Genomic DNA, 26,316 nt, shown 5'->3' on the forward strand with positions numbered 1-26,316 from the left:
CCCGGGCCATGGAGGGTGATGGCAGGGACAGTTCGTGGGAGGAAACCTGTTGGTCCATTGCACTTCCTGCTTCGAGACTACGGCAGGGGTAGGATTCTGGCGCTTCTGTGTGACCCGGGTCCTCTTACAGCTAGGCATTGGTTAAGTAACTCCATTACTGCTAATGGGATGTCATTAGCTAACGAGTGGTGGCGGGCGGTGGAGGTCCCGCCCCAGGAACCCCTGGCCGGCGTCCCCACACCCGCGCAGTCTTTGCATCCTGTAATTTTTCTTGGTTTCTGTATCTCCGGTCTGTCCTTCCCTTTTGCTTTCCACCACTTTGGCCTGGCCCCAGCCTAAATCCCACCACTCGAGCGCGGATCCACTGGCCAGCGCCAGCGTCCCGGGACCGGTTCGTAGCTCGTCCGCCGCAGCAGCAGTCACGTGCAGCGTGCCCGGCCGGGAAAAGGAGGAAATGGAGTAGGGCGGGGCCGGTGCCGGCCCCGCCCCTCCCTACTGGAGCGGCTTCTCATTGGCGAAGCCTCCTCCCCAGCCTCCCGCGGCTTGGAATATCCGCTTCGGATTGGCTGATGGGCCCTCGATGGGCGTGGGCTCCGGGGGGGGGAGGGCGAGAGCGGAAGGGAGGGCGCGCTCTTGAGAGGAGGGGTTGCCTGGCGACGCCGGGGCCGTGCTCGGGGGTGGGGAAGCGAGCCCGGGCTGTTCAATGACAAATCGGCGGAGGACGGCTGGGGTCCGGCTCCGGCAGGGGGCGGGGCGCGTTTGAGAGCGGCGGCCGGGTGCGGACGGCTGCGGCGCGGGACCCGTCCCAGGTAAGGCAGCCGGGCCGGCGGCCCCGCGGGGCGGCCGGGGCGCGGGCTGGGGAAGTAGGGGCGCCGCCCTGCGCTCGGTGGCCTCCTGCCCCTGCGCTCCTCGCGCCGGGCTGTGGCCGGGCAGCGGCCGGACACGTTGCACCCTGGGGCCAGCGGAGGGCGACGCCCGGGCAGCGGCGCAGCTCAGCTCCTGGAGGTACCGGGAGCGCCGAGCCGCCCGGGTCGGCCCGGGGCTGAGGAAGTGGGGGCGGTGCCCCAGCCTCTCCCTTCTGGCTCCTTCCCTGTTCCCACAAATGGCTCTGTTTCCACTTCCTGCGCTTTCAGGCCTCCCGCCCGAAGATGTTCCACTTCCTCAGTCCCCTGGTTGCCGCTGTGGGCAGAGTGAGAGCTATAAAGTGTTGCAAAAACTTGTTACCGTAGGAACTTGTACTTGTGGGGAACTGGGGCTGTGTCCCAAAAGTTTTTTGGTTTCTTTGTTTTGGGTCCCGTCTTGCAAAAGAGCATGAAGTTGTCCCCGGCCCCCCTTCCTTTCGAGTAGGGGCTAGCGCTGAAGGTGGCTTCTAAGGGGAAGCACCGTGGGCTTTTAACTGTTTGCTTGGACCAGGCGTCAGGCCGTCTTATAGGGATGTAGGGTTATTCGCGGTTGGCTCAAGACTGCTGGTCGCAGAGACAGCTGCTCCCAGACTGCTTGTTTGAGCCGTGTTCTCTCTCTGCTCATTTTCAGGTGAATACTAGAAACGTTGAAACTTTGATGTTATCAGGTGAGTCTTCTGGGGAGAAGCTTTCGTGTCTGGTGGACAGAGTTAGAATTGTCAATGGAAGAGACTTAACTGATTGTTCATTTGAGTTATCTGTGACTTGACTTCAGCCCTTGTAGAACAGTGAACTTTTTGCTTTGTCTTAGTTTCCTAACCTCATTTCTTGTTAAGTTTTGGGAATGGGCAGTGGGCTCCAGTTGTCTGGAGAGTTAGCATATCTTTTAGATGTGTAAATGACCGATTTTCTAAGCAGAGCAGCAAGATTCTTGGATGTCAAAGCTCAGAACAGGTCAAAACAGTGTTCCTTAAACCTGGAGCAAAAGAAGCACAATATCAAAGTTCCTGGAAATGAAGTGACCACGAAAGATGACATTGAATATTGGGAAGAACAGGAGGGTTGGGTTTGAAGACCTAGGTTTGATGCTGGTTCTGAAGCTTCACTGGTGGTGTGATCTTGAATGTGGTTTTTCACCTCTCTGAGCTCCACAGTCAACTGTCAAAAGGCGATAATGGTTATCCTAATTGTGAGGATTAAATGAAATAAGGAATGTTTGGGGTGTTTTCTGTGGCAGTGGGGGTAGGAAGAAGGCCAGGGACACACATCCCTTGCGTGTGGTTTTAGTTGTGTCAGCTGGTCTGCTTTATTCTGGCCATACCTGGGTCTCTGCTTCGTTTTCTGTTCACATTATTTGCCATCAGAAACAGTGGGAACTCTTATCAGAGATCTCAGCAAGATTTCTGTGTGCCTGAGGAGTAGAACAATTTCCCAGGACTTTGTGTGGAAAAAAGCATGGGTATAAATTATTAAATAAATATCTTTTGGGAATATGGGACCTAGACACATAAAGATAGGAAAACAGGAATTAGAACCTTCCATGAGCTCTGAAGAGGTCTTGGTAGAAGGCAGGAGTGGAAAAATTCTCAATTTTTGCCTTGAAATTCTTCAAGGGTTTTTGCCTTCACTGAAGATGGCTCGATACACCATGAAAATTTTAAACCTGAGGATTCAGATAATCCTTTGTACCATGCCACCCAATCCCACTATGCCTCTTTGCATTTAGTTACTAAATTCTTACCCACTCCTCTAATTTATGGCAGTTGGAAACATCGTTAGAGACCTTTCCTGAAAGCTAAATTTGGAGACAATATATTAACAGCTTACAACTACAGGGTTGGAAGAGATCTTTGTGAACTCCTGGAAGGTTTCCAGTGTAACTTGTCTCAAGTTGATATACAAGAGTCCTACTTTTCATTGGCTCCAATTACTTCTAAACAACCCCTGCTGTTAGAAGTGCAAGGCACTTGGATTTTTTTAAAAAAATGAATGTATGTTGTTGAGAAGTCTGAATGTGAGATCAAAGAGAACATAGAAACAGTGAAAAGGGAACTCCTCCATAATCACATGGGGGGGGGCAGGGAAGGGGAAGGAGGGAAACTAATACTTATTGAGCATTAGTTATCTGCTTGGCACAGACCCACTGATCTAATCCATACCAGATAAATACCTGGCCTTGAAGATTTGACCATGAGCTGCCTCCTTTAGCTCCTCAGTTCTTTTGGTACCTAGGATTATAAATATTGGTGTATATGTGCATATATTCCTAGATGTTCCAAAGAGTAGAGGGGCCAGTAGGCAAAAGGGCATATGAACTTTTGGATGGGTGAGAGTGGGCAAAAAGACGAAGAGAATGTGGAACCTGAGTATCAAAGAGAGAACGTATGTGTGGTTACTACAGCAACTGCAAAATACCAGCCAGGTCTCAATTTCAAGTTTATGTCACTTAAAAAAAAAGTAACTGCTTATAATTTTTTTGAGTGTTCTCAGGATAATTAAAATTAATTGAAATCTAAATGTAGAAAAAGGTACTGTTAGTTGATAATTGCTAGTATTGTTGTCATTGTTGCTTTTGTCAATGCTTTGTGGGTGATTTATAGGTAGCATATTTTTTGATCAACTAGATTGGGTAATACCAGGTTAGGAATATAGGAAATACCAGGGTAGGCCTGATCCAAATTAAAATATTCTAAGTAAAATGTAATTTTACTGAGTATATAGCATGAGTTGAAGGAAATATAGTAGTTTGGTCCTGCCTCTAAAGTTTGTTTGCCTTTTGAATGAGTTTTCTATTGCTGCATAACAAATTTCCCCAAACTCAGCAGCATAAAACAACAGACATTTATGATCTCACACAGTTTCTGAAGTTTAGGAATCTGGCAACAGCTTGGCTGGGTGCTTCTGGCTTAGGGTCTCTCCTGAGTTTGCAGTCACTGGAAGGCTTGACTGGGGCTGGAGGATCTGCTTCCAAGATGGTGACTCACATGCTGTTGTCCTGAGGCCTCAGTTTTGCACCTTGTGGGCCTCTCTATAGGGCTCTTGATGACACAGCAGTTAACTTTTTCTCCTTAGTGAGTGATCAGAGAGAGAGAAAAAATGTTAGTGATCAAGGTGGAAACTATAGTATCTTGGTATCTAATCTTGGAAGTGACATACCTATCTAATCTTGGAAGTGACATACTGTCACTTCTGCCAGTACTCAGACCAAACCTGGTACAGTGTGGGGAAGGGACTACATGAGGAGAGATTGGGGGCCAAGGCATTCTTGGAGGCTAGCTACCACAGTTTTTTTTTAAGGTTTAGATCAGACATTTTTGAGAAAGTCTTTGATTCAGATGCACCCTAAAGTATGTAGTACCGAGATTAAAACACAGCTGGAGTTTTTACTATTTTAGAAACTTTTAATATCATACTTAAAACTTTATGTTCTTTCTTCTGGTTCTTCATTATCAGATGCTAGAATTAATCAGCCAAATGTGCAGTAGCTGTGGAAATTAGAAATTTAAATCTTGCTGGTCCCTGAACCAAATGGAACAGCTGAGTTTTTTTAACCCTAAAATAGGTTGGCAAAAAATTATTGCCAAAATGATTTTCTTGATGAATGGCTTAAAAGTAGTCATTAATTATCTATGTATTCTTAAAAATAAAACTCACTGGCAAAATAGCTGAAAAATTTTGGAGAACCTAAACCTTGTCTCACCCTCCCCATTATTTTTAGTCTTTGGGTAGTGTTTATGTGCCTAGCAGTTCTTCAGGCCTCTTTGAAAACCCTCTACATTTTAATTATCCACCTGGATAGAAGGGCTTTTATTCTTTTAGCCTCTAGATGAAATCTTTCTGACACATCTACAGGTAGAAAGAAGAGCTTAGGAGTCCTGAGCGTGAAGCTGTAAGTTTCCTTCCATCTCTAAAAGTTCTGTGATTATAATATTTTTATATAACATATTCCTTGAATCAAGCATATTTATAACAAAAGATTTCATTAATCATGTTAAATTGCAACCTCAGAGGACGAAGTCTTCTGAGAATCGCTTTTGTTCATCCCAACCCAGTTGAAGGTTATTAGAGTCACCGTTAGGCAGAGCTGAAAAGTCAGCACAATGTGCGTTTCCTCTGCTTCCTAGTTTTTGGCTCTTTTCCTATCCTCTGCCCTGATTTATGAACTAGTGTCTTTCTTTTCTTTCATCCTACCTTTCCCATAATCCCCCTTCTTCCTTCCACAGGAAGGATTGGTGGCCAGTCATTTATTGTTGATTAGCTGATCCTATTGTTAGGAATGAATTTTAGACAATGGTGTGTACCTCTAGTAATACTTTCATATTAAGCCTTTTTAAAATCTCAGATATATCTGTTCATACAGGAAATGCTGTCGTTTTTTAATGTCCTAACTAGGTCTAAAATCTAGCCACTTTTCTCATGTGCATTGTCATGCCCATGGTCCAAGCCACCACGTCCCTGGCCTCCTGCATCACTCACATCTGCTTTTGGCCCCTCTGTTTTTCCACTCTGTAGCCAGAATGATCTTTTCAACATGCAGGTCTAATTATGTCACCCATGTGCGTAAAACACTTCAGTGACTTTCCACTGCTTTCACTAGATGGTCTGAAATCTCTAAGCTTGGCCTACGGGGTCTTGAAGGATCTGGCCCTTACTTACCTCTCTAGTATCATCTCATACCAGGCTCTGTCTCTTTCGGTCTGCTGCCAGCAGCCACAATGGTCTTCTTCAGTTTCCTGACTGTACCTTGCTCCCTCTTGCTTAAGATCTTCCTGGAGCAGTATGAGAAGAGAGGAGAGCATGTGAAAGGAATCCTCGGTTGGGAAGCACTTGGCATATTCACGGGCCTACAAGAAAGCAGAGCTGGCTAGGGAGGGTCTTGTGGGTCCTGTTCAGGGGAAGGTTTGGCTTCTATTCATGATGAGCTCTTAAAGAGCAGTAAACACACTTTCATTTGCAGTTTCAAGAAATTCACCCCAGGGGCTGCATGGAGAGTGGATTGAAGAGGGGCTAAGGTGGCAGTGAGGTGTCAGTTAGGAAGCCATGGCTGGCCAGTGGATGGTGGCTGGGACTTGGGTGTGGCAGAGAAGGTGGGAGAAATTAATGGATTTGAAATGTATTTTGGAGGTGGAATCAGTAGAACTGGTCGTGAATTGAGCTGGGGGAGAGACAAGGAGAGTCAAAAATGACCTCCAGGTTTCTGGCTTTGGTAACGACTTGGTACTACTAGTTGCTTTAGTGGCTACTACATGAGAATAGTGGAGAAGGAGCAGATTTTAAGGGGCAAGAATCAAGAGTTCTGCTTTGGGACTGTTAAGTTTGAGTCTCATGAGGCAGCAAGTGGGGAGAGGTGGCAGCGAGGCAGAGGGTCAGAGGGTTGGAGGGTCGGAGTCTGAGGTTGGGAGAGCATGTCGGCTGCTTCTGCAGAGTTTGGAAGCTTCATGTAAAGCCACTGCCTGGGTGCAATTCCCAGAGGAGAGCGGAGAGATAAGGGTATGAGACTAAGCCCTGAGGAGTACTGACATTCAGAAGCCAAGTAAAGGAGGAAGACCTTGAAAATGTCATGGAGAAAGAGCCCACAGAGCCACCAAGAAGTAATAAGCCTGTGGGAGGATGTGCCGTAGAAACCAGAAGGGGCAGCGTCAAGAAGGGCAGTGCCAAGAGGGGCTCTATTGCTACATGCTCATTTTTAAAAGCAGAGAGGGTGGGAGAGGAGAAAGAGAAGAGTTTTTATTGGAGCTTCGATGTGGAATTTGTTGGTGACCTTGACTTGACACTTTCTATTAGGTTATGTTGGGGGAGGAAGTTAGATGGGACCGGGTTCCATAAACACAGGCCTTTGCTACTGAGGCTGAGGTCTGTGAGCCAGGAGCATCAGCTGGGCTTATGTTAGTGGTGCAGAATCTTGGGTCCCACTCCAGATCTACTGCATTGGAATGTTCATTTTAGCAAGATTCCCAGGTCATTTGTATTTACATTAAAGTTTGGGAAGGTTGGTGTAGATAATTGCCGTGGAGGGACTGCAGCACTAGCTAAAGGGACATACGGGGATGAAAGGCGTGTGTGTGTATTTAGGGTGAAGAGTAAATAGAATGTGTCTGTATGCTGTCGGGTATGAGCCTGTAGAGAAGTGAAGATTGATTAATGATGCAGGAAACAGGATAATGGTATAATAGGAATGAAGTTCTCGGGGAGGGGGTGGCCTGGAGTCCAGAGTGCACGTGGAGGGCTTGGCCTTTGCTAAGAGCGGGAGTGTGCTCTCCATGTGGCTGGAGACAAGGAGAAGAGGGGTGTGGATGCTGGTGGGTTTATAGATTTGATTGAGGAGCCATGAGGGAATTTATGCTTGATGGCTTCTGTGTTCTCTGGGAAAAATGAGGTAGGGTCATCTGTTGAGAGTGACATAGGGATGGTGGGGAGAGCCACGGTGAGATTTTTGGGAACTGTGGAGGGAATGCTCATTCCTGCTTTGTGATCATGAATGCATTGAAAGCGAAGTTCCAGTAGGCTGGTTACTTGATTTTCTTTCCTTGCCAGCAACATTTGCTTGCCAGATGCAGGCACTGAAAAGAACAGAGAGCTGGATGGGGGAGAAAGGAGCGAGGGAGGCGAGGTATCTGCAGGAGGGGCTGTGGGATCCAAGCTGGTGAAGGAGGGCAGCGCAGCCCAGAGGGGCTTGATGCACAGAGAGGAAGTGCTAGTGGCTATGCTTGCAGGTGTCAAGAGTGCAGAGAATTGTGGCGGGAGTGGGTATTTGAGCAAGTGAGCGGGAAGGATGGAGGCAGAGGTTAGAGGAGATACTGTTTCTGGAGTTCAGGGTACGACCGTGGCAGTGTTAGGTAGAATGAAGGAAAAGGTTTTTGGAGAAGAGAAGGTCAAGGACTTGAGAGGGGCCAGTCTTCTGGCTGGATCACCCACACGGACATAGAAGTTACTGAGCAGGATGACAGGAGTTGGGGTAGAAAGGAAGTCTGTGAACCAGAAGCAGATGTCCTCAATACATGAGGCAAGTGACCAGGAGGTTGTAGCTGGTAGTAACAAGGGGGGGGGACAGGGTATTGCAGCTGAAAAGCCCAAGCCCCAGAGGTGTGGGACTTTTGTGAGACAAAGGGGACTGAGGTGCTCAACTGAAAGTGACACAACAGTGGGAAGAAGGACACTTACCTCATCCATCCTGGCCCTGAGGCACATGGCATGGGAGGAGCAACAGTATCTGCTTAAGATGTGGTGTCCCCAGGGCACACCCAGGTCTCTGGCAGAGCCAGAAGGTAGAGGAACATACAGTGGGTGAAGGCTCTTGAAGGGCTTGCTGGTGTCCCCAGGTCGTGGCGGACAGGAGGGGTCCTCAGTTCGGGGGATGGGCGCAGTTCCGTGGAGATGAGAGTAATGGGGTGGGTGGGGCTGTCTGTACTTGTGGTGACGACCCTGTGCGGGAAGGTGTTCAGCAGTATGCTGCCCTCTTAGGGAAGGGTGGATCCTGTTCCAGCACTGTAGTGCTCCCGTCTTGGCTGGGGAGGTGGCAGCCTCCTTGTGTGGTTCCCTCAGGCTTAATATACTGACACAGGGAAGAGAATGAAAGAGCAATTTCAGGAGTTGCCAGGGCGATTTAAGACAGGGACATCCTGAAATGCCCACTGGTAATGCCTCTGAAGGCGAATGACATTGTGCTTTTGGGAGAAGAAGGAAGGGTGTGGAGAACTTCCGTTGGTGAGCAGAATGCCCCTGTCCTGTTTCCAGCTTGCAAATGCCTTTGGTACGTATTTTCCACTTTGCTCCTGAGAGACAGGCAGGGCGAATGTCCATGCTCTTCAGGTGGTGACTGGGGCCCAGCGGGGTGAGGTGACTTGCCTCGTCCTGCGGTGAGGTAGCGGCTGAGTGAGGGCGGGAAGCCAGGCCCCTTCTTTCCCAGTGCGCGCTCTGGACGGGGCCCGGGCCGGGGAAGAAGGCTCCTTGCTTATCTCTTCCTTTTTTAAGGACTGGCCTCTTCCTGCCTGAGCCTGTGTTTGGCTCTGAGGCCAATTTCTTTCTCAAGACTTTCTAGAATATTAGAGTGATATTCAAAAAGTAGTTAAGTGCTTACTCAGAACTTATTTTGATAGGTGTTTCCTCATTTAATCTTCAAAACAACCCTGAGGATATAGCTATTCTGTATTTTTTGTAGATCAGACTGAGGCCAAGAGATAACGGGTTCCCAGAGCCGTTAGCTTCCTAACAGCAGGCTTCAGACTTCAAGTCGGGTGTTTTTTCCCATTGGTATGTAACTACTTTTTGAAAATTGTGGTAAAGTATACATAACATAAAATTTAACATTTTATACTTGATCTTAGCCAAAAGGCCGAGAAACAATAAAATTTAACATTTTATTAATAACTGCGTTTAAGTGTACAGTTCATTGGCGTTAAGTACATTCATGTTGTTGTGCAACGATCATGACCATACATCTCCAGAACTTTTCCATCTTCCCAAACTGACCCTCTGCTCCCATTACCCACTAAACTCCCCATCGCCCTGTTCCCCCAGTCCCTGGCAACCACCATTCCACTTTCTGTCTCTAAATTTATTTGACTATTCTAGGTACCTCATATCAGTGGAATCATACAATGTCCTTTTGTGTCTGTTTTATTTCATGTAGCATAATGTCTTCAAGGTTCTTTCATGTTGTAGAAAATATCAAAATTTCCTTCCTTTTTTTTTTTTTTTGAGATAGAGTCTCACTCTGTTGCCCAGGCTAGAATGCCGTGGTGTCAGCCTAGCTCACAGCAACCTCAAACTCCTGGGCTCAAGCAATCCTCCTGCCTCAGCCTCCCGGGTAGCTGGGACTACAGGCATCCGCCACCATGCCCGGCTAATTTTTTTTTTTGTTTTTAGTTGTCCAGATAATTTCTTTCTATTTTTAGTAGAGACGGGGTCTCGCTCTTACTCAGACTGGTCTCGGACTCCTAAGCTCAAGCAATCCTGCTGCCTTGGCCTCCCAGAGTGCTAGGATTACAGGCGTGAGCCACTGTGCCCGGCCAAAATTTCCTTTCTTTTTAAGGCTGAATATTCCTCTGTGTGTGTGTGTGTGTGTGTGTGTGTTTATATATATAACATTTTATTTATCTGTTTATCGACATTTGGGTTGTTTTCCACCTTTTGGCTATTGTGAATAATGCTGATATGAACATCAGTGTACAAGTATCTGTTCAAGTCCTTGTTGTTAATTTTTTTTTTTTTTTGAGATATGATCTCACTCTGTCACCCAGGCTAGAGTGCTGTGATGTCATCATAGCTCACTGCAACCTCAAACTCCTGGGCTTAAGCGATCCTCCTGCATCAGCCTCCCAAGTAGCTAGGACTACAGGTATGCACCACCATGCCTGGCTAATTTTTCTATTTTAGTAGACATGGGGTCTCACTCTTGCTCAGGCTGGTCTTGAACTGCTGGCCTCAAGCAATCCTCCCACTTCAGCCTCCCGAAGTGCTAGAATCCCAGGTGTTCTTACAAAAGAATGCCCTTCCAGTTGTTTTGTATATATATCATGTATCACTTAACAGCAGATATGTTCTGATAAATGTGTTAGGTGATGTCATTGTACAAACATGTGAGTGTACTTAAACAAGCCTAGGTAGTGTAGCCTACTACGCAGCTAGGCTATGTGGTATGGCCTGTTGCTACTAAGCTACAAACCTGTACTGCTTGTTACTGTATTGAATACTATAGGCAGTTGTAACACAATGGTAAGTGTTTGTATATCTAAACATACAAAAGCTACAGTAAAAATACCACATTGTAATGTTATGGGGCCACTGTGGTATATGTGGCCCATTGTTGACTGAAACATTGGTATGTGCTGCATGACTCATAATAACCACTTTTTGTTGTTTTCCTCCCAGGTCCTTGTTTTAGAACTTGTGCTCTATGTTGCCTGTGCATTTCTCTCCCTCTTTAATGAACTTTCTGACCCATAGGTTTGTGTCCTTTGAAATAAGTTTCAGTCTTTCACATCATATTTGAAAGTCCTCCCACCCCACCGTTATCTGCTAGTGGAGCAATAGCCCATGCAGTGTCTGAGAGCGAGGACTGCTGAGGCTCCAGCCCCAGCCCTGCCATCCACTGGTTAAGTGACCCTAGGCAAGTTCTACTAGTTCAATATACTAGTAATGCAGTAGAAGTAGTAGTAGTAGATCTGTTTAAATCTCTAAATAGGATTTTACTGGGATAAGTAATTCAGAATAGGGCCATGTATGGTAGCTCCAAATTTGACCCTCAGTTATTGAGAGACGAAGTAGCCCTAATGTCTCTGAGGCTGCCTTTGCAGGTAGAAGAACCTTCAGAGTGAGTCTGTGTAAACTGGTAGACCTCTCTAAGGCTAGCAAAATCCCCAGATTCCGTGGGTGGGTAGGGGAGGTGGGGTGGGGATATGATGGGAGAAGACTTTATTTCAGAAATAACTACATTTAAAAAAAAAATCAGAGCTTACAAATTACTGCCATCATTTCTTGCTTGGTAGTTCACTGGAGAGTTGTAGCAAATTAACGTCTCAAAGCTGACCGGTTACCACTTGTCTTTTTGAGGCCTCCCAACTGACATGGAGAGAGACGTGCATCAGCCTAGCTCACAGCAACCTCAAACTCCTGAGCTCAGGTGATCCTCCTGCCTCAGCCTCCCAAGTAGCTGGGACTACAGGCACACGCCATGACACCCGGCTCATTTTTTCTATTTTTTTTTGAAACAGAGTCTCACTTTGTTGCCTGGGCTAGAGTGAGTGCCGTGGCATCAGCCTAGCTCACAGCAACCTCAAACTCCTGGGCTTAAGCGATCCTACTGCCTCAGCCTCCCGAGTAGCTGGGACTACAGGCATGCACCACCATGCCCGGCTAATTTTTTTCTATATATATTTTTAGTTGTCCAGATAATTTTTATTTCTATTTTTAATAGAGATGAGGTCTCGCTCAGGCTGGTCTTGAACTCCTGACCTTGAGTGATCCACCCGCCTTGGCCTCCCAGAGTGCTAGGATTACAGGCGTGAGCCACCACGCCTGGCCCATTTTTTCTATTTTTAGTAGAGACAGGGTCTCACTCTTGCTCAGGCTGTTCTCCAACTCCTGACCTCAAATGATCCTCACACCTCGGCCTCCCAGATGGCTAGGATTTTACAGGCATGAACCACCACGCCCAGCCCCAGGCCTGGTTTTTTATCCACTAGTTATTGAGTATCTCCTGAGTACCAGGCACGCTGGGCATACAAGGTGAATGAGCTCGAAGTGTGGTGGGAGAGACACACCTCATCTAGCAGGAAATTACTGGTTTCTCTAAGTGCAGTGGTAAACAATATTGACAGGCATGGGGATCCTACTTAGACTGGGAGGGTGAGCTGGCTGGGGGACATGTAGGAAGGTAGTGGAGGAAATATTTCAGCTGAGTGTTAAATTACAGGTGATCGTTCATCAGAAGGAAGGGCAGTCCTGGCAGAAGGAACAGCATGTGCATAGAGGTACAAACTAGGAGCAGTCTTGTGCTTATGATAAGAGACTTCAAAGACTTCTATTTTTTGTTTTAGTTAATTTTGTTTGTTTTTGTTAATTAAAATTGTTTTTTTGGGGGGGAGAGGAGCAGATAAAGTGGTATTCATTGGGGAGCAGAAATACCTAAAACAAATTTCCTTATGCACACAGGAGTACTGATTTGAGTTGTTTTGCAGGTCTAATTTCAGAAAAAACAGCCAAAAATTGAAAGGGAACTTAGATTCAACTTCCTTATTTTTACAGACATGGAAACTGAGTCATACATGTATGAGCATGTAAAAATATTCTGTTCGCTGGTGCTAATGACAATAGCAGCTACATAGGGGAAGAAGAACTTGACCAAGGAGGGTACTTGACCCAAGCTAGGGTCTGGGTGTGAAACTGAGAAGGCCAGGCTCATCGTGTTTATAGGTGGGACACACAAATGAGCCAAGCAGGTGGAAATGAGAGGGCAGCAGGCTCCTGGTGGCCTTTCGGACAGAGCATGCCTCTTCCAAAGCTAACAGCAGCTCCTCAGCGCCAGCTAATCGCTGGGATTTAGGAATTTCAGAGTTTGATTTTTTAAGAGATGCCAGAAATTTGGACTTTTATGTGAAATTTCCCTTTTTAAAATATTAATAACTAAATCAATTTCTAAAAGCACTGTGTGAGCAACAAAGCATGTCTGCAGGCCACTAAATTTTACAAATTGGCAGCTAAGTTTTTTTGCCAAGTGGTGAAAGCTGATCTACAGTAAGTAAGAGAGACAGAGCCAGCACATGGAGAGAAACAGAGTGACAGTCTTGGCAGCATTTAGGGCGCTGGGTCCAGCTGCTCCTGAGTCCCGGCCGAACCCTCTGCCTCCTTCCCATGGCTTGGTTTCTCATTTCTTCTTTGAGTTAATGACATACACTAGTATTCTGCTAATAAATCCCCCTTTGTGGTATGAACCCATTTACCTTATGTTTCTTTTTCGTGGAAATTTTCAAACACATACCAAAGTACAGAGAAGAGTATAATGAACTGTCTTGTCCCCATCAGTCAGTTTCAACAGTGATCTTATTTCATCTAAATCCCTTCTCTCTTCCCTGTTGATAATTTTGAAGGAAATCCCATATATCATTTAACTTCATTTGTAATGATGTTAAGTGAGGTATTTAAATTTTTTAAAACAATATTTCCCTAATATTATCAAATCCAGTGAGTGTTCAGATTTCCTCAGTTTTCTTATTTTGTTTGTTCACATTAGGATCCAAATAAGGTCTGTGTGTTTCAATTGGTTGATATGTCTCTTAGGTCTCATAATTTATAGGCTCCGTCTTCATCTCTTTTCCTTGAAGTTTATTTGTTGAAGAAACTGGGTGGTTTGTTCCATAGAGCTTTGCGCAGCTTTATGTATTGCTGGTGGTGTATCTCTGTGCTAGTGTTTAGTGTATTCCTCTGTCCCTTGTAGCTCCTGCAAATTGGTGGTTAGATTTTGGCAAGACTATGTCATTGATGGTTATGTGCCTTTTTCAAGATGCTCATAATGTCTTTTTGTCTCTTTTTTTGTGGTGTTAGCAGCCATTGATGCTCAATGCTTAGATTTCTTAATTCAGAAGGAGGTACAAAATGGTAATAGCTCAATTTCTATCATTTTGTGATTTGTTAGAATATTTCTAGAAAGAGAAATTTTGTTTCAGCTGTTATTTGTTTACCCATTATATAGTTTGTATAGGAGAGACAAGATACGTTTTGATTCTTTCCCTTTTTTGCGAATTTTTAAAATAGTGGGTTGTTTCACGAGTCCTCCAAACATGACCAATGAGGTGCTATTTTAGTATCATTGTGAACAAATTAGATGTTTCAATCCATTGCAATTATCTTTATTGATCTTTAATTGCCCATCTTTGACTAATCTCTTCAAAGCAATTGGCTCCTAAGCATGTGTGTGCAGGTACATGTGTATTTTTAAATTATTATTATTTTTGCAGCTAACAGCATTTATTGTTAAGCCACACAATCTCTGGGGAAGGCTGCTATTTTAGTGATATACCTTCTAGACAACATTTCCTGAGTGGAACACTGATGAGAAATGTGATATAATTATGGAATTATTTAAAATGTGTCATTTTTATTAAAATTCTTCACTCATCATTAATTTATCCTTTTGTTCATTCTCTGGACAATTCTATGTTTCTGATACACTATAGGTCAGAGTTGTAGTCCCTAGAGACACTTATGAGTAAGATGCAGCCTGTCTTGCCATGGGAGCACACATGACACGTGTTTACAAATAACTACAAATTTATGGTGTCATTGCAGTGACAGCGTGTAGGGATTCCACAAAGGAAGGAGGCTGTCAGCTGCCATGTTCTCACACAGTGACACACTCATATATGCAGTTCCTCAGTTTGTTTATCGTGTCACCCCTATTTAATAATTTGGTATAGGGGCTAAGAAATACGGAGACTGCCTGTTGATTTTCAGTGTCAGTGGGAGATGACGTCTACTGGATAGATAGTGTCACTGCATTTTACTTTTAAATTATGCAGCTTTTATAAACCTTGGGATCTATCTGTTTCCTGTGTTACTTCATATTTAAGAGAGCTATTTTGGGGGGTGGGCAGTCCTTCATACCCTAATTTAGATTGAGGTGTTCCTAATTTGGATGTAAGAGGAAATGGTGTAAAAAACTGGGATTTGCCTTGGCATTTAGCATGGTACTGCTTAAACTTGAGTGTGCAGAGGAATCCCCTGGGGACTTTGTTAAAAATGCAGATTCTGGTTCGTAGGTCTGGGCTAGACCTGAGAGTCACATTGCACACAAGCTCCTAGGTATGGCTCCTGTTGCTGGTCTCTGGACCATACTTTGAGAAGCAGGGACTTACAAAACGTAGGACAAGCCTTGAATGTAAACATTGTTGTAATAGCTTATCTCCACAGACTTGAGGGACTTTACTGGGAAAAATTCCAGATAACTTCATGTACTATTCAGCTGTTAAATTTTTAAAACCAAACTTGAATATTGTAGCAGTTTTGTAAAATTTCTCATATAATTCACATCAATTATAAACATTTAAATAAAATGAGGGTATGTAAAAGAAAATTAAAGTTACCCCATTTGTAGTCTGACTGCCTTGTGGCCAATGTTAACAGTTTGTATGCTGTCTTAACTTTTTCTTTGTTATATATAGACATATAAATATATATTTATAAATGGCATCATATGTTTTCTGTAATTTGATTTTTTCCACTTACTGATACATCCTAGACATTTTTCAGGTCAGTACATATAGAACTTCCTTATTCTTTTCAGTAGCTGTATAATCTAAAATTTGGTTCTGTCATAATTTATGCAAATATTCCCTAGTGATGGATATTTTTCAGATTACTGTAGCATTCTTTGTGATGACAAAAAAGTCATCCTTGTAAGTATATCCTTATACTTTTATAGAATAAATTCCTAGAAGAGTTTTACATTAAAAAAATTTTTTTTTAAATAGGTGTTTATTTTTTTCCAAAAGGTTGTGGCAGTTAATATTATTACCAGCAGTATTTATTTCTCTAAACTCTTGACAGCACTTTGTAATTTTGGCCAAGCTAATGCTTTATTTACATTTCCTTGACTACTAGAGAAATTGGGTATGGCTTCATATACTTATTTGTTATCCATGCTCACTTCCTTCTTCACTTTTTACTCGTTTCAATAACTGGCTTATTTGACTTACTGCTTTGGAGGGGCTTTTTATGTATTAGAGATATTACTTTGTCATATGTTCCATACATTTTCTCCTAATCTGTCTTTCTGTCCTTTTTATAATTCTCCCCTGCTCTTCATTTTTTTTCACTTTAATGGCTGTTTAATTTAAAATTTCTAACCATATTTGATTCTCTGCTTTTTTGCTTTATTGCTTCTTGTGGGAACACTTGTTTGAAAAAAATAGAGGAATTTGAATTTTTTATCTTCTGTGTTGAGCTTTTGTAAAGTCAAAAGATAAAACTGCAACAATTTTTTTTTTTTTTGAGTCAGACTTTTGCTCTGTTGCTCCAGCTAGAGTGCAATGGTGTCATCATAGCTCACTGCAACCTCAAACTCTTGGGCTCAAGCGATCCTCCTCCCTTGGCCTCCCAGCTTGCTGAAATTACAGGCATGAACCACCTGGCCAGGCCAAAAAATTGCAACAAATTTAAAGAACTTAATTGACTTTATTTGCAATTCTGGAATCAGGCAACACTTCGTTCCATAAAATAGAATAAGTGTTTCAATGAGCTGAGCAGAGGAGTTTGGTTTTATAGACAGAAAAGGGCTGAAGAAATCAGAAACAAAGAACAAAAAGTGTTCAAAGTTCAAAGTGTTCATTTCAAAGTTACTTTCCTTGTAAAGTTGGGACAGGGAGACAGAACAATAGAAAAATAGCTGGTTAACATCAGGTTACTTCAAGTTACTTTGTGTTGTAAGGATTAAAACAGAGGGAACTTCATTAATCATGCCGATTAAAGATTGAAACTGGCCTTTGGGAAATTGACTTTCTCTCCTGATTTCCCTGGAAGGTCAGATAACAACTTAGTTTCAGTTTGGTGATGTGGAGTTTTAGCATAGGTGACTCCATTTTGATTTTCAGTTTGGTCTGTTGTGGCTTAGTGCAGGAGCTTAGTCCAAAACAGTGGCTTTCTATAATTTTTATTTAGCAGTAAGTAAACCTAAATTTTCCTTGTTATCGTCTTTCCTTCATGCCTAAATTCACAGCCTGCTATTCTAGTCTACCAAACATAGTATCACATGAGACATTATTGAACTTGAAATAACTGATAGTAATTGCTTAATAAATGCCCTCTTCCCCTTTACCGTAGTCTTACTTCACTGGACAGGGCACTGGTGGCTCCTTGAACCTTAGCAGAGTCACATGTGTAACATTATAGGGTGCTGTAGACACACCTGGGGAAAGTCCCAATCCATGCTAAAGGGAAAATTTACCATATTAGCCAGGACACTTGAATTTTAGGAGGGGCCTGGGGAGGAAGTTTTCCTCTGCAGTCATGCCTGAGGGATGAGATTCCTTGTAGCAGAGATTAGCCTCTTCTTGGCAAGGGATTTTTTAAGGTAGTTGCTATCAGACCCTGTTAATTACCTTTAATATGATTAAGAATCACTTGGAGAATTTTTTTTTCCTGGACTATTGAGAGTAAGTTGTGTAAATCATGGCGTTTTACCCTAAATACTTCATTGGGTATTTCCTAAGGATAAAGATATTCTCTTATATAACTGCAGTCCAGTTACCAACCTCAGTAAATTTAACATTGGTACAATATTTGAGAAATTATATTAAGATGCCTTATTTACATAAGTCTTTTGTTAGGAGACTGAATTTTTCAAGAGGAGAAACCCAAAGCCTGGCATAAAGTAGAGCCTAATTGTTTTTTTGAATAAAAGTGAATCAAACTACAGAGCTTTCATGATAGTAGGTAGAGACATATGGAAGGGTGCTGTCTTAGCTTGGGCTGCCATAACAAAATAACAAAGACTGGGTGGTGTAAACAACAGAAGTTTATCTTTTCATAGTTCTAGAGGCTGAAGTCTGATGGGGTGCCAGTGTGGCCAGGTTCTGGTGAGGGCTCTCTGCCTGCCTTGTAGACAGCCACCTCTTGCCATGTCCTCACCTGGTGGAAGGAGCTCAGGTGTCTCTTCCTCTTCTTGTAAGTGTACCAGTTATGTAGGATCAGAACTCTACCTTATGACTTCATTTAACCTGAATCAACTCTTTACAGACTCTTTCTCCAGTACAGTCCCATGAGAGGTTAGGGCTTCAACATATGGATTTGGGAGGGAGGGGCACAGTTCAGTGCATAGCAGGTGCCTGTTGGTATGTTTCTAGAGTCTCCTGTAAAAGACTTTTTAACTCTAAGGTGAGAACCATGCCAGGACTGGGTGTTATAGGCCAACATTCCCACTGTTGGAAGGTCTGTATTATGGCTGTCATGAATGGGCTATGAACCCAAATAGTTCATGCAGTAGATTAGGAGGTCTGCAAGTAGTCCCAGCCCCTTAGATATAGTTCTCAAATTGTTAGCAAATTCAGCAGGGGAAGTATAACTACTATGGAAAAAATGGATGTCTATGCTTCATATTAGGCATGAAGTACACTGATATCTGCAACTTTCACTGAAATTCATAAAAAAATAAGATGTGTTGATGGGTAGAGGGGTGACAGATGAATGGTTTGTGATAAGGCAAATGGAGCAAAATGTTAATTGTAGAATCCAGGTGGTAAGTATATGGGCTCACAGTACAGTTCTTTCAACTTTTCTGAGTGTTTGAAACCTTTCAAAGTAAAATGTTGGAGAAAAGTTTACCTATATATGTTTTTTAAGAACATGATTATTGGCTAGACATATCTATTATAAACATTAAATCATTAACATGAGCTTCCTCAACTTCACTGATTTTTTTTTCTTTCCTGGTATTTCTCCTCACTTTATCTGGTTAGTTCCTTCAAATCTTCAGTTTCATAAGTTGCTCCCTCCAGGAAATTTCCCCTGACCTTCCAGTCTCAGTTAGATATCTCTCTTCAGTCTCAGTTAGATATCTCTCTTCTGCATTCCCAGAGCACCCCTTGTATACTTTGGCCATAGAATGTATCATGCTGTACTGTAATCAGTTACTTACTAGCCTGTCTGAACCATCAGACTTTGAGTTTCTTGAGGACAAAGACTATGTTTCCGGAATGCTCTCAGTACAAGTGAAAACAAGAACAACAATAAATAGACAATATATGGCTTAAACAGTTAAAAGCTTCTTATCTTTGCTACTGGGAGTCTGGAGGTGGCCATTCCAGGATTGGGTCACTGAGGGACTTGTGTCTGCCACCTCTGCCCTTCTGTCTTTTCCAGGCCAAGTTGGCTAAGCAGTGATGCACACTGGAAATACCCACCATGGTTATTTCAGTTTTTGAACTTTGAGGACAGATATTTTGGGAAATATTTGTGGATTTGTTGAATAGTTTTCAATTCATTTATTATTATTTCTTGTAGAGAAATTGATTTTGTTGTTGAAAGTAGCAGTTCAGAATTAGATATCTACATGTGTTTTAAAAGATCCTCCCCCCTTCCTGGGAAAATATTTATCCATTTTGAGACAACTATAATAATTCACAGAAGCAAGGTTGCTTCAGAGAAGTTGTGTGACAGATTGATGATCTGGAGGTTGCAGCCTTTCCCCAGCCTCAGCCCCGTGGGAAACCGTGTGCACCAGAAACGAGGCCATCCCTAAACTGCAGCCTGCTGGGGAGGGCTGCCCCTCTCCATTTATTCTATTTTAGTCACAGTCCACATGTGCTTAATTATCTAGTTAATTGCTTAGCTCACTTATTAAAGAGCACATAATTTCCAAGGGAAGTGGAGGGAATGCGTGGGTGTAGGCAGGTAAACTGTCAGTGTCACGGGGAGAAGAGCACACGTGTGCTTTGACTCCAGCAGCCAAGGCCATTCATGTAACTGATGAGCGCGCTTGGGATGGCCCTTAAATCGGCAAGAAAGGGGCTTAGTGATGTTCAGTCTGCTCTGTTCCTCTTTATTCATCAGAAGACAGATGAGTATAATGCATGAAAAATAACGTGCGAAGCTACGTAAATATCTCAAACAGGTTTTAAGTATAGGCATATATAGATCAAAATTCTAGGAGAAAATATACCATTAAAGTGAGTATCTCTGGGTGGCAGGATCGTATATGCTTTTCTTTTTTTTTTTTTTCTTGAGACAGAGTCTTGCTTTGTTGCCCAGGCTAGAGTGAGTGCCGTGGCGTCAGCCTAGCTCACAGCAACCTCAAACTCCTGGGCTTAAGCGATCCTACTGCCTCAGCCTCCCAAGTAGCTGGGACTACAGGCATGTGCTGCCATGTCCGGCTAATTTTTTCTATACATATTTTAGTTGGCCAGATCATTTCTTTCTATTTTTTTAGTAGAGACAGGATCTCACTCTTGCTCAGGCTGGTCTCGAACTCCTGACCTCGAGCGATCCACCCGCCTCGGCCTCCCAGAGTGCTAGGATTACAGGCGTGAGCCACCACGCCCGGCCTGTGCTTTTCTTTTTTAAAAGATAGTTGTGTATTTTGTAAATTTGCTACTGAGCCTCATACTTTGCATTTTAAATACTTAAAAAAATTTTTTAGGCATTCAGAGTGGTTTTTGTTCAACTCCATCTGGTCTCTTAGTAACATCATTTTTCTCACATTTTGCTCTTATCTTTGTTAAAATTGATCAAATAATACTTTTTATAATAGCTGTCTAAAATGTCTTGCTTGTTTTGTATGTTGACTCTCATAAATGGCGATTTTCTTTTGTGTTTCTTAAGTTGGAATTGTGGGCTTTAGCTGTGAGACCGGTGAGCAGTCTCCTTGCACATTGGCCCCCCGGAGAGGTTTTGTGTAGTACTCTGCCTGGGGCTCCAGCACTTCGTGACCAGTCTGGGACGACTTTCCATGTGCTTTACTGGCTTTGGAGAAGCGTGTGGTTACAAACTTTCAGGGAAGACTGTCCTCAGCCAGAGACCAGGCAGAGAAACTTCCTTGTCATTGTCCTGTGTTGGTGTACAGATGTTTTTCTAGTCTGTTCTTTACCTGAAGGTGTACTGCTTCAAAAGTCTTGACTTCTCAGTTCTTTCTTGAGAATATGTCTCGATTCTAACCTACCTGCGTGGGTGTCTCATCTCCAAGCTTGGTGAGTGTGTGTGTTAAATCCTAGAACAGCAACCATCCAGGACTGCAGGGACTGCCGCTGTCACTGCTCCAACTCCATCCCCTCACCCCAGTTTGGGGATTTCTTACTTTCTTTTGAGCCCAGCTGTGCATTTAACGGCGGCTCTCAGACTTGGGTGCCCATTAGTATCTCCTGGGAATCTTGTAGTATTTCCCATGTCCCAGACCAATTTCATCAGAATCTCCGGGGTGGGACCCAGGCACCAGGATGTTTCTAAAGCTTCCCAGTGATTCCATTATGTAGCCAAGGATGGGGACCACTGAGTTAAATGATGTTGTTTTGTTTTACTCAAAGATGTGTTGTATGTATGTATTTATTTTTCTAGTGGGGGTGTTTTCAGGTTATCTTGTCAGCAGTGGTGGAACTTGGAGTCCATCATGTTATAATTAGAAAAAACTGAGATTTATTCCTACGTACCAGGCCGTGCTGCTTATGGCGGTGCTGGAGAGGGGGCGCTGAGCTGTTGGGTATGAAGTGTAACAGAACAGACGTTACCACCTGAAACTGCTGCTTCAAGTTCAGATCAGGCAAGGAACAAACCTCGTAACAACCAACAAGACCAAAGAAGAGTTACACTTAAGTTGAAGACACAACACTTGATCTGAAACAAGAAGTTTGTGCCTACTCAACAGCTTTGAAAGAGCACTTCCCAACGCTGCTAGTAGTCTTTGTTTTCTTCAGTGCTGTACTGTGAGATTGCCCGGTGCAGCAGCAGTTGTATTCTTTATTAGCTTGGTAGATCATTTTCTCTCGCTCTTTTTTTTTTTAATACTAGCAACTTTCATCCTTTGAAATGTGTGCTGAAAAAGAAGAATCAGCAAATACTACTGAAAGTGCAATATTTGGTTATCACTGCGAGATGAGCCTTGATCCAAACCTTCTCCACAACAGTGGACACAATGGGTACCCCAATGGTACTTCAGCAGCACTGCGTGAAACTGGGGTTATTGAAAAACTGTTAACCTCTTATGGATTTATTCAGTGTTCAGAACATCAAGCTAGACTTTTCTTCCACTGTTCACAGTATAATGGCAACCTGCAGGAGTTAAAAGTAGGAGATGATGTTGAATTCGAAGTATCATCTGACCGGCGGACTGGGAAACCGATTGCTGTTAAACTGGTGAAGATAAAACCAGAAATTCTCCCTGAAGAACGAATGAATGGACAAGTTGTGTGCGCTGTTCCTCACAACTTAGAGAGTAAATCTCCAGCTGCCCTGGGTCAGAGTCCAACAGGGAGTGTATGCTACGAACGTAATGGGGAAGTGTTTTATCTGACTTACACCCCTGAAGATGTCGAAGGGAACGTTCAGCTGGAAACCGGAGATAAAATAAACTTTGTAATCGATAACAATAAACATACTGGTGCTGTAAGTGCTCGTAATATTATGCTGTTGAAAAAGAAACAAGCCCGCTATCAGGGAGTAGTTTGTGCCATGAAGGAGGCATTTGGCTTTATTGAAAGAGGTGATGTTGTAAAAGAGATATTCTTTCACTGTAGTGAATTTAAGGGTGACCTAGAAACCTTACAGCCTGGAGATGACGTGGAATTCACAATCAAGGACAGAAATGGTAAAGAAGTTGCAACAGATGTCAGACTATTGCCTCAAGGAACCGTCATTTTTGAAGATATCAGCATTGAACATTTTGAAGGAATTGTAACCAAAGTTATCCCAAAAGTACCCAGTAAAAACCAGAATGACCCACTGCCAGGACGCATCAAAGTTGACTTTGTGATTCCTAAAGAACTTCCCTTTGGAGACAAAGATACAAAATCCAAGGTGACTCTGCTGGAAGGTGACCATGTTAGGTTTAATATTTCAACAGACCGACGTGACAAATTAGAACGAGCAACCAATATAGAAGTTCTATCAAATACATTTCAGTTCACTAATGAAGCCAGAGAAATGGGTGTGATTGCTGCCATGAGAGATGGTTTTGGTTTCATCAAGTGTGTGGATCGTGGTGCTCGTATGTTCTTCCATTTCAGTGAAATTCTGGATGGGAACCAGCTCCATATTGCAGATGAAGTAGAGTTTACTGTGGTTCCTGATATGCTCTCTGCCCAAAGAAATCATGCTATTAGGATTAAAAAACTTCCCAAGGGCACGGTTTCATTCCATTCCCATTCAGATCATCGTTTTCTGGGCACTGTAGAAAAAGAAGCCACTTTTTCCAATCCTAAAACCACTAGCCCAAATAAAGGCAAAGAGAAGGAGGCAGAGGATGGCATTATTGCTTATGATGATTGTGGGGTGAAACTGACTATTGCTTTTCAAGCCAAGGATGTGGAAGGATCTACTTCTCCTCAAATAGGAGATAAGGTTGAATTTAGTATTAGTGACAAACAGAGGCCTGGACAGCAGATTGCAACTTGTGTACGACTTTTAGGTCGTAATTCCAACTCCAAGAGGCTCTTGGGTTATGTGGCAACTCTGAAGGATAATTTTGGATTTATTGAAACAGCCAATCATGATAAGGAAATCTTTTTCCATTACAGTGAGTTCTCTGGTGATGTCGATAGCCTGGAACTGGGGGACATGGTCGAGTACAGCTTGTCCAAAGGCAAAGGCAACAAAGTCAGTGCAGAAAAAGTGAACAAAACACACTCGGTGAATGGCATTACTGAGGAAGCTGATCCCACCATCTACTCTGGCAAAGTCATTCGTCCCCTAAGGAGTGTTGATCCAACACAGACTGAGTACCAAGGAATGATTGAGATTGTGGAGGAGGGGGATATGAAAGGTGAGGTCTATCCATTTGGCATAGTTGGGATGGCCAACAAAGGCGATTGCTTGCAGAAAGGGGAGAGTGTCAAGTTCCAATTGTGTGTCCTGGGCCAAAATGCACAGACTATGGCCTATAACATCACACCCCTGCGTAGGGCCACAGTGGAGTGTGTGAAAGATCAGTTTGGCTTCATTAACTATGAAGTAGGAGATAGCAAGAAGCTCTTTTTCCATGTGAAAGAAGTTCAGGATGGCATTGAGCTACAGGCAGGAGATGAGGTGGAGTTCTCAGTGATTCTTAATCAGCGCACTGGCAAGTGCAGCGCATGTAATGTTTGGCGAGTCTGCGAAGGCCCCAAAGCTGTTGTAGCTCCTAGACCTGATAGGTTGGTCAATCCCTTGAAGAACATTACCCTGGATGATGCCAGTGCTCCTCGCCTAATGGTTCTTCGTCAGCCAAGGGGACCAGATAACTCAATGGGATTTGGTGCAGAAAGAAAGATCCGTCAAGCTGGTGTCATTGACTAACCACATCCACAAAGCACATCATTAATCCACTATGATCAAGTTGGGGGGATTCTGGTGAAGGGTTCTGAATATCTCCCTCTTCATCCCTCCCCAAATCTGGAATACTTATTCTATTGAGCTATTACACCAGTTTTAACACCTTCCTCGTGTTATGTTTAAAAAAAATAAATAAATTTAAGAAAACCATTTTAAAATTATGCACAGTTGCAGCCTGGAAAACTTAAGGTGGAGCCTTATAGTATCAATTTTAGGAGCTTTATTTGGTGCATTTAACGCAACTGGTAATTGCAAAATCCACTTCGGCTGTGTAAGTGAAAAATATAGACTGTTATCTTGTTGGCCCTATGAAATTCTGCACTTGATATTTAGTATATACTCTACCTTCATTAATTACTTCTGGCAAGATGTTCTGCCTTAGCACTCAGTTGCATTCTTTCCCTTTTCTTTCCTGTTCATTATGCTTTAATTCTGAGGACCATATGAGGGTAGACTATATTACCTTTTAAAAATTACAAAAATTTGTATAGGTGAACCATTTTCTTAAAGTTGATGGCCAAATGTTAAAATGTTATTTTTCATACCATTTATAATCTTGTCACAATCCACTTAACAAAGTTTGCTTAGATTTCAGTGAAAATTATCTTCCAGAGTAGTGGTTTTTTTTTTTTCCTGCCTGGGATGGAGGGTAACTTTACTACAATTAGTATGTATGGTGCAGAATTTCATGCAAAAGAGGTTTGCCAGCAGTGTGACAATTTAAACGTATTTAAACAAAAACAAAAAAAATGAATGCACAAACTTGCTGCTGCTTAGATCACTGCAGCTTCTAGGACCCAGTTTCTTTTACTGATTTAAAAAGAAAACGAAAAAAAAAAAATAAAAAAGTTGTGCCTGAAAAAAAAAAATTAGAAAAAACTTCCCCTTGAAATTAGATAGGAAGGAAACCAATGTTGATTAAGTTCCTACTGTGTGCTGGGCACTGTGCTTAGACCTTTCACATATGTGGTCTCATTTAATTCTCAGAGCAATCCTGCAAGGTAGGTGGTTTACTTGTCTGCTGATAAGAAAATGGGCTTGGGGAAAGTGAATAACTAGTTCCAGCTCAAACAGCTCACAAACGGCAAAACCAGACTGAGGTTCACCAGATGCCCAACCCTGTCCTTTCTCTGTTTGCTATGGTGTATGTGAAATAGATTTTGCCATGCAAATTGGTTAAAATAAAGATTGGGACTTGGGTTACAGTAGGGTCCAGGTACCTATTCAGTTACTTACCTGGAGTGCTCTGTCTTCCCGCAATGCTGGGATTGCGCCAGTCACTTTATATTTCTTCTCGTGAGGGTGAACTGATTTTGGCTAATAGTTGTTATTTTAGAAAAGCTTAACTCATTTTAGTAAATTCCTTTAAATAAACCCAGAGTAAATAACTGATTTCTTCTTCTTTTAACTCTGTCATGTGTCGTGAAGGGGTACTTAGTTCTTCTGCCCACCTCCTTAATCTACTGGAGCGCTGTGTGAGTGTGTGAGTCTGTGTGTATGTGTCAGTATGTGTGTGTGTATGTGAGTGTGTGTGTATATGTGTGTGTGTGTATATGTCAGTGTGTGTGTATGCCAGTGTGTGAGTCTGTGTGTATATGTGAGTGTGTATGTATATGTGAGTGTGAGTCTGTGTGTATGTGTCAGTATGTGTGTGTATATATGTGAGTGTCTGTGTGTATATGCCGGTGTGTGTATATGTGAGTGTGTTTGAGTGTATATGTGAATGTGTGAGTCTGTGTGCATATGTGAATGTGTTGGGAAGTAGAGGGTACAAGGGCAAGGAGCGGAGTGAGGATAAAGAGCTGGAGGTTGAGGTCCCCAGCTGTTCTCTGTGGCACCAGATGACTCAGGGTAGAAATAGGAGACCGGGGCTTGGAGTGGTCTGGTCACTCTGCCTCAGTGAAGCCCT

General features: G+C 43.1%; 2 protein-coding genes across 4 annotated transcripts in view; both read left to right on the plus strand.

The window, feature by feature from the left end:
* The first annotated feature begins 587 nt into the window (after positions 1-587).
* The window catches only part of RALB (RAS like proto-oncogene B), a 45,986-nt gene continuing 20,257 nt past the window's right edge, over positions 588-26,316 (plus strand). The window contains exons 1-3 of one of the 3 annotated variants that reach the window (XM_045559173.1): positions 748-809; positions 1,534-1,570; positions 9,061-9,152. The gene's annotated coding sequence lies outside the window, so the exon portion shown is untranslated. Of the gene's footprint in view, positions 810-1,533; positions 1,571-9,060; positions 9,153-26,316 lie in introns of all 3 variants that reach the window. The other 2 variants (XM_045559172.1, XM_045559171.1) reach the window with 2 other exon arrangements.
* LOC123643580 (cold shock domain-containing protein E1-like) lies at positions 21,520-24,568 on the plus strand. Its single transcript, XM_045559170.1, has one exon. It carries the CDS (start codon positions 21,909-21,911, stop codon positions 24,369-24,371), a length of 2,463 nt encoding a protein of 820 aa, XP_045415126.1. The 5' UTR covers positions 21,520-21,908; the 3' UTR covers positions 24,372-24,568.

Source organism: Lemur catta, chromosome 8 (genome assembly GCF_020740605.2).
Source record: "Lemur catta isolate mLemCat1 chromosome 8, mLemCat1.pri, whole genome shotgun sequence".
NCBI lineage: Eukaryota > Metazoa > Chordata > Mammalia > Primates > Lemuridae > Lemur > Lemur catta.

Coding starts and splice junctions, on each gene's coding strand:
- LOC123643580 (XM_045559170.1), top strand. CDS start 21,909: ATGTGTGCTGAAAAAGAAGAATCAGCAAATACTACTGAAAGTGCAATA.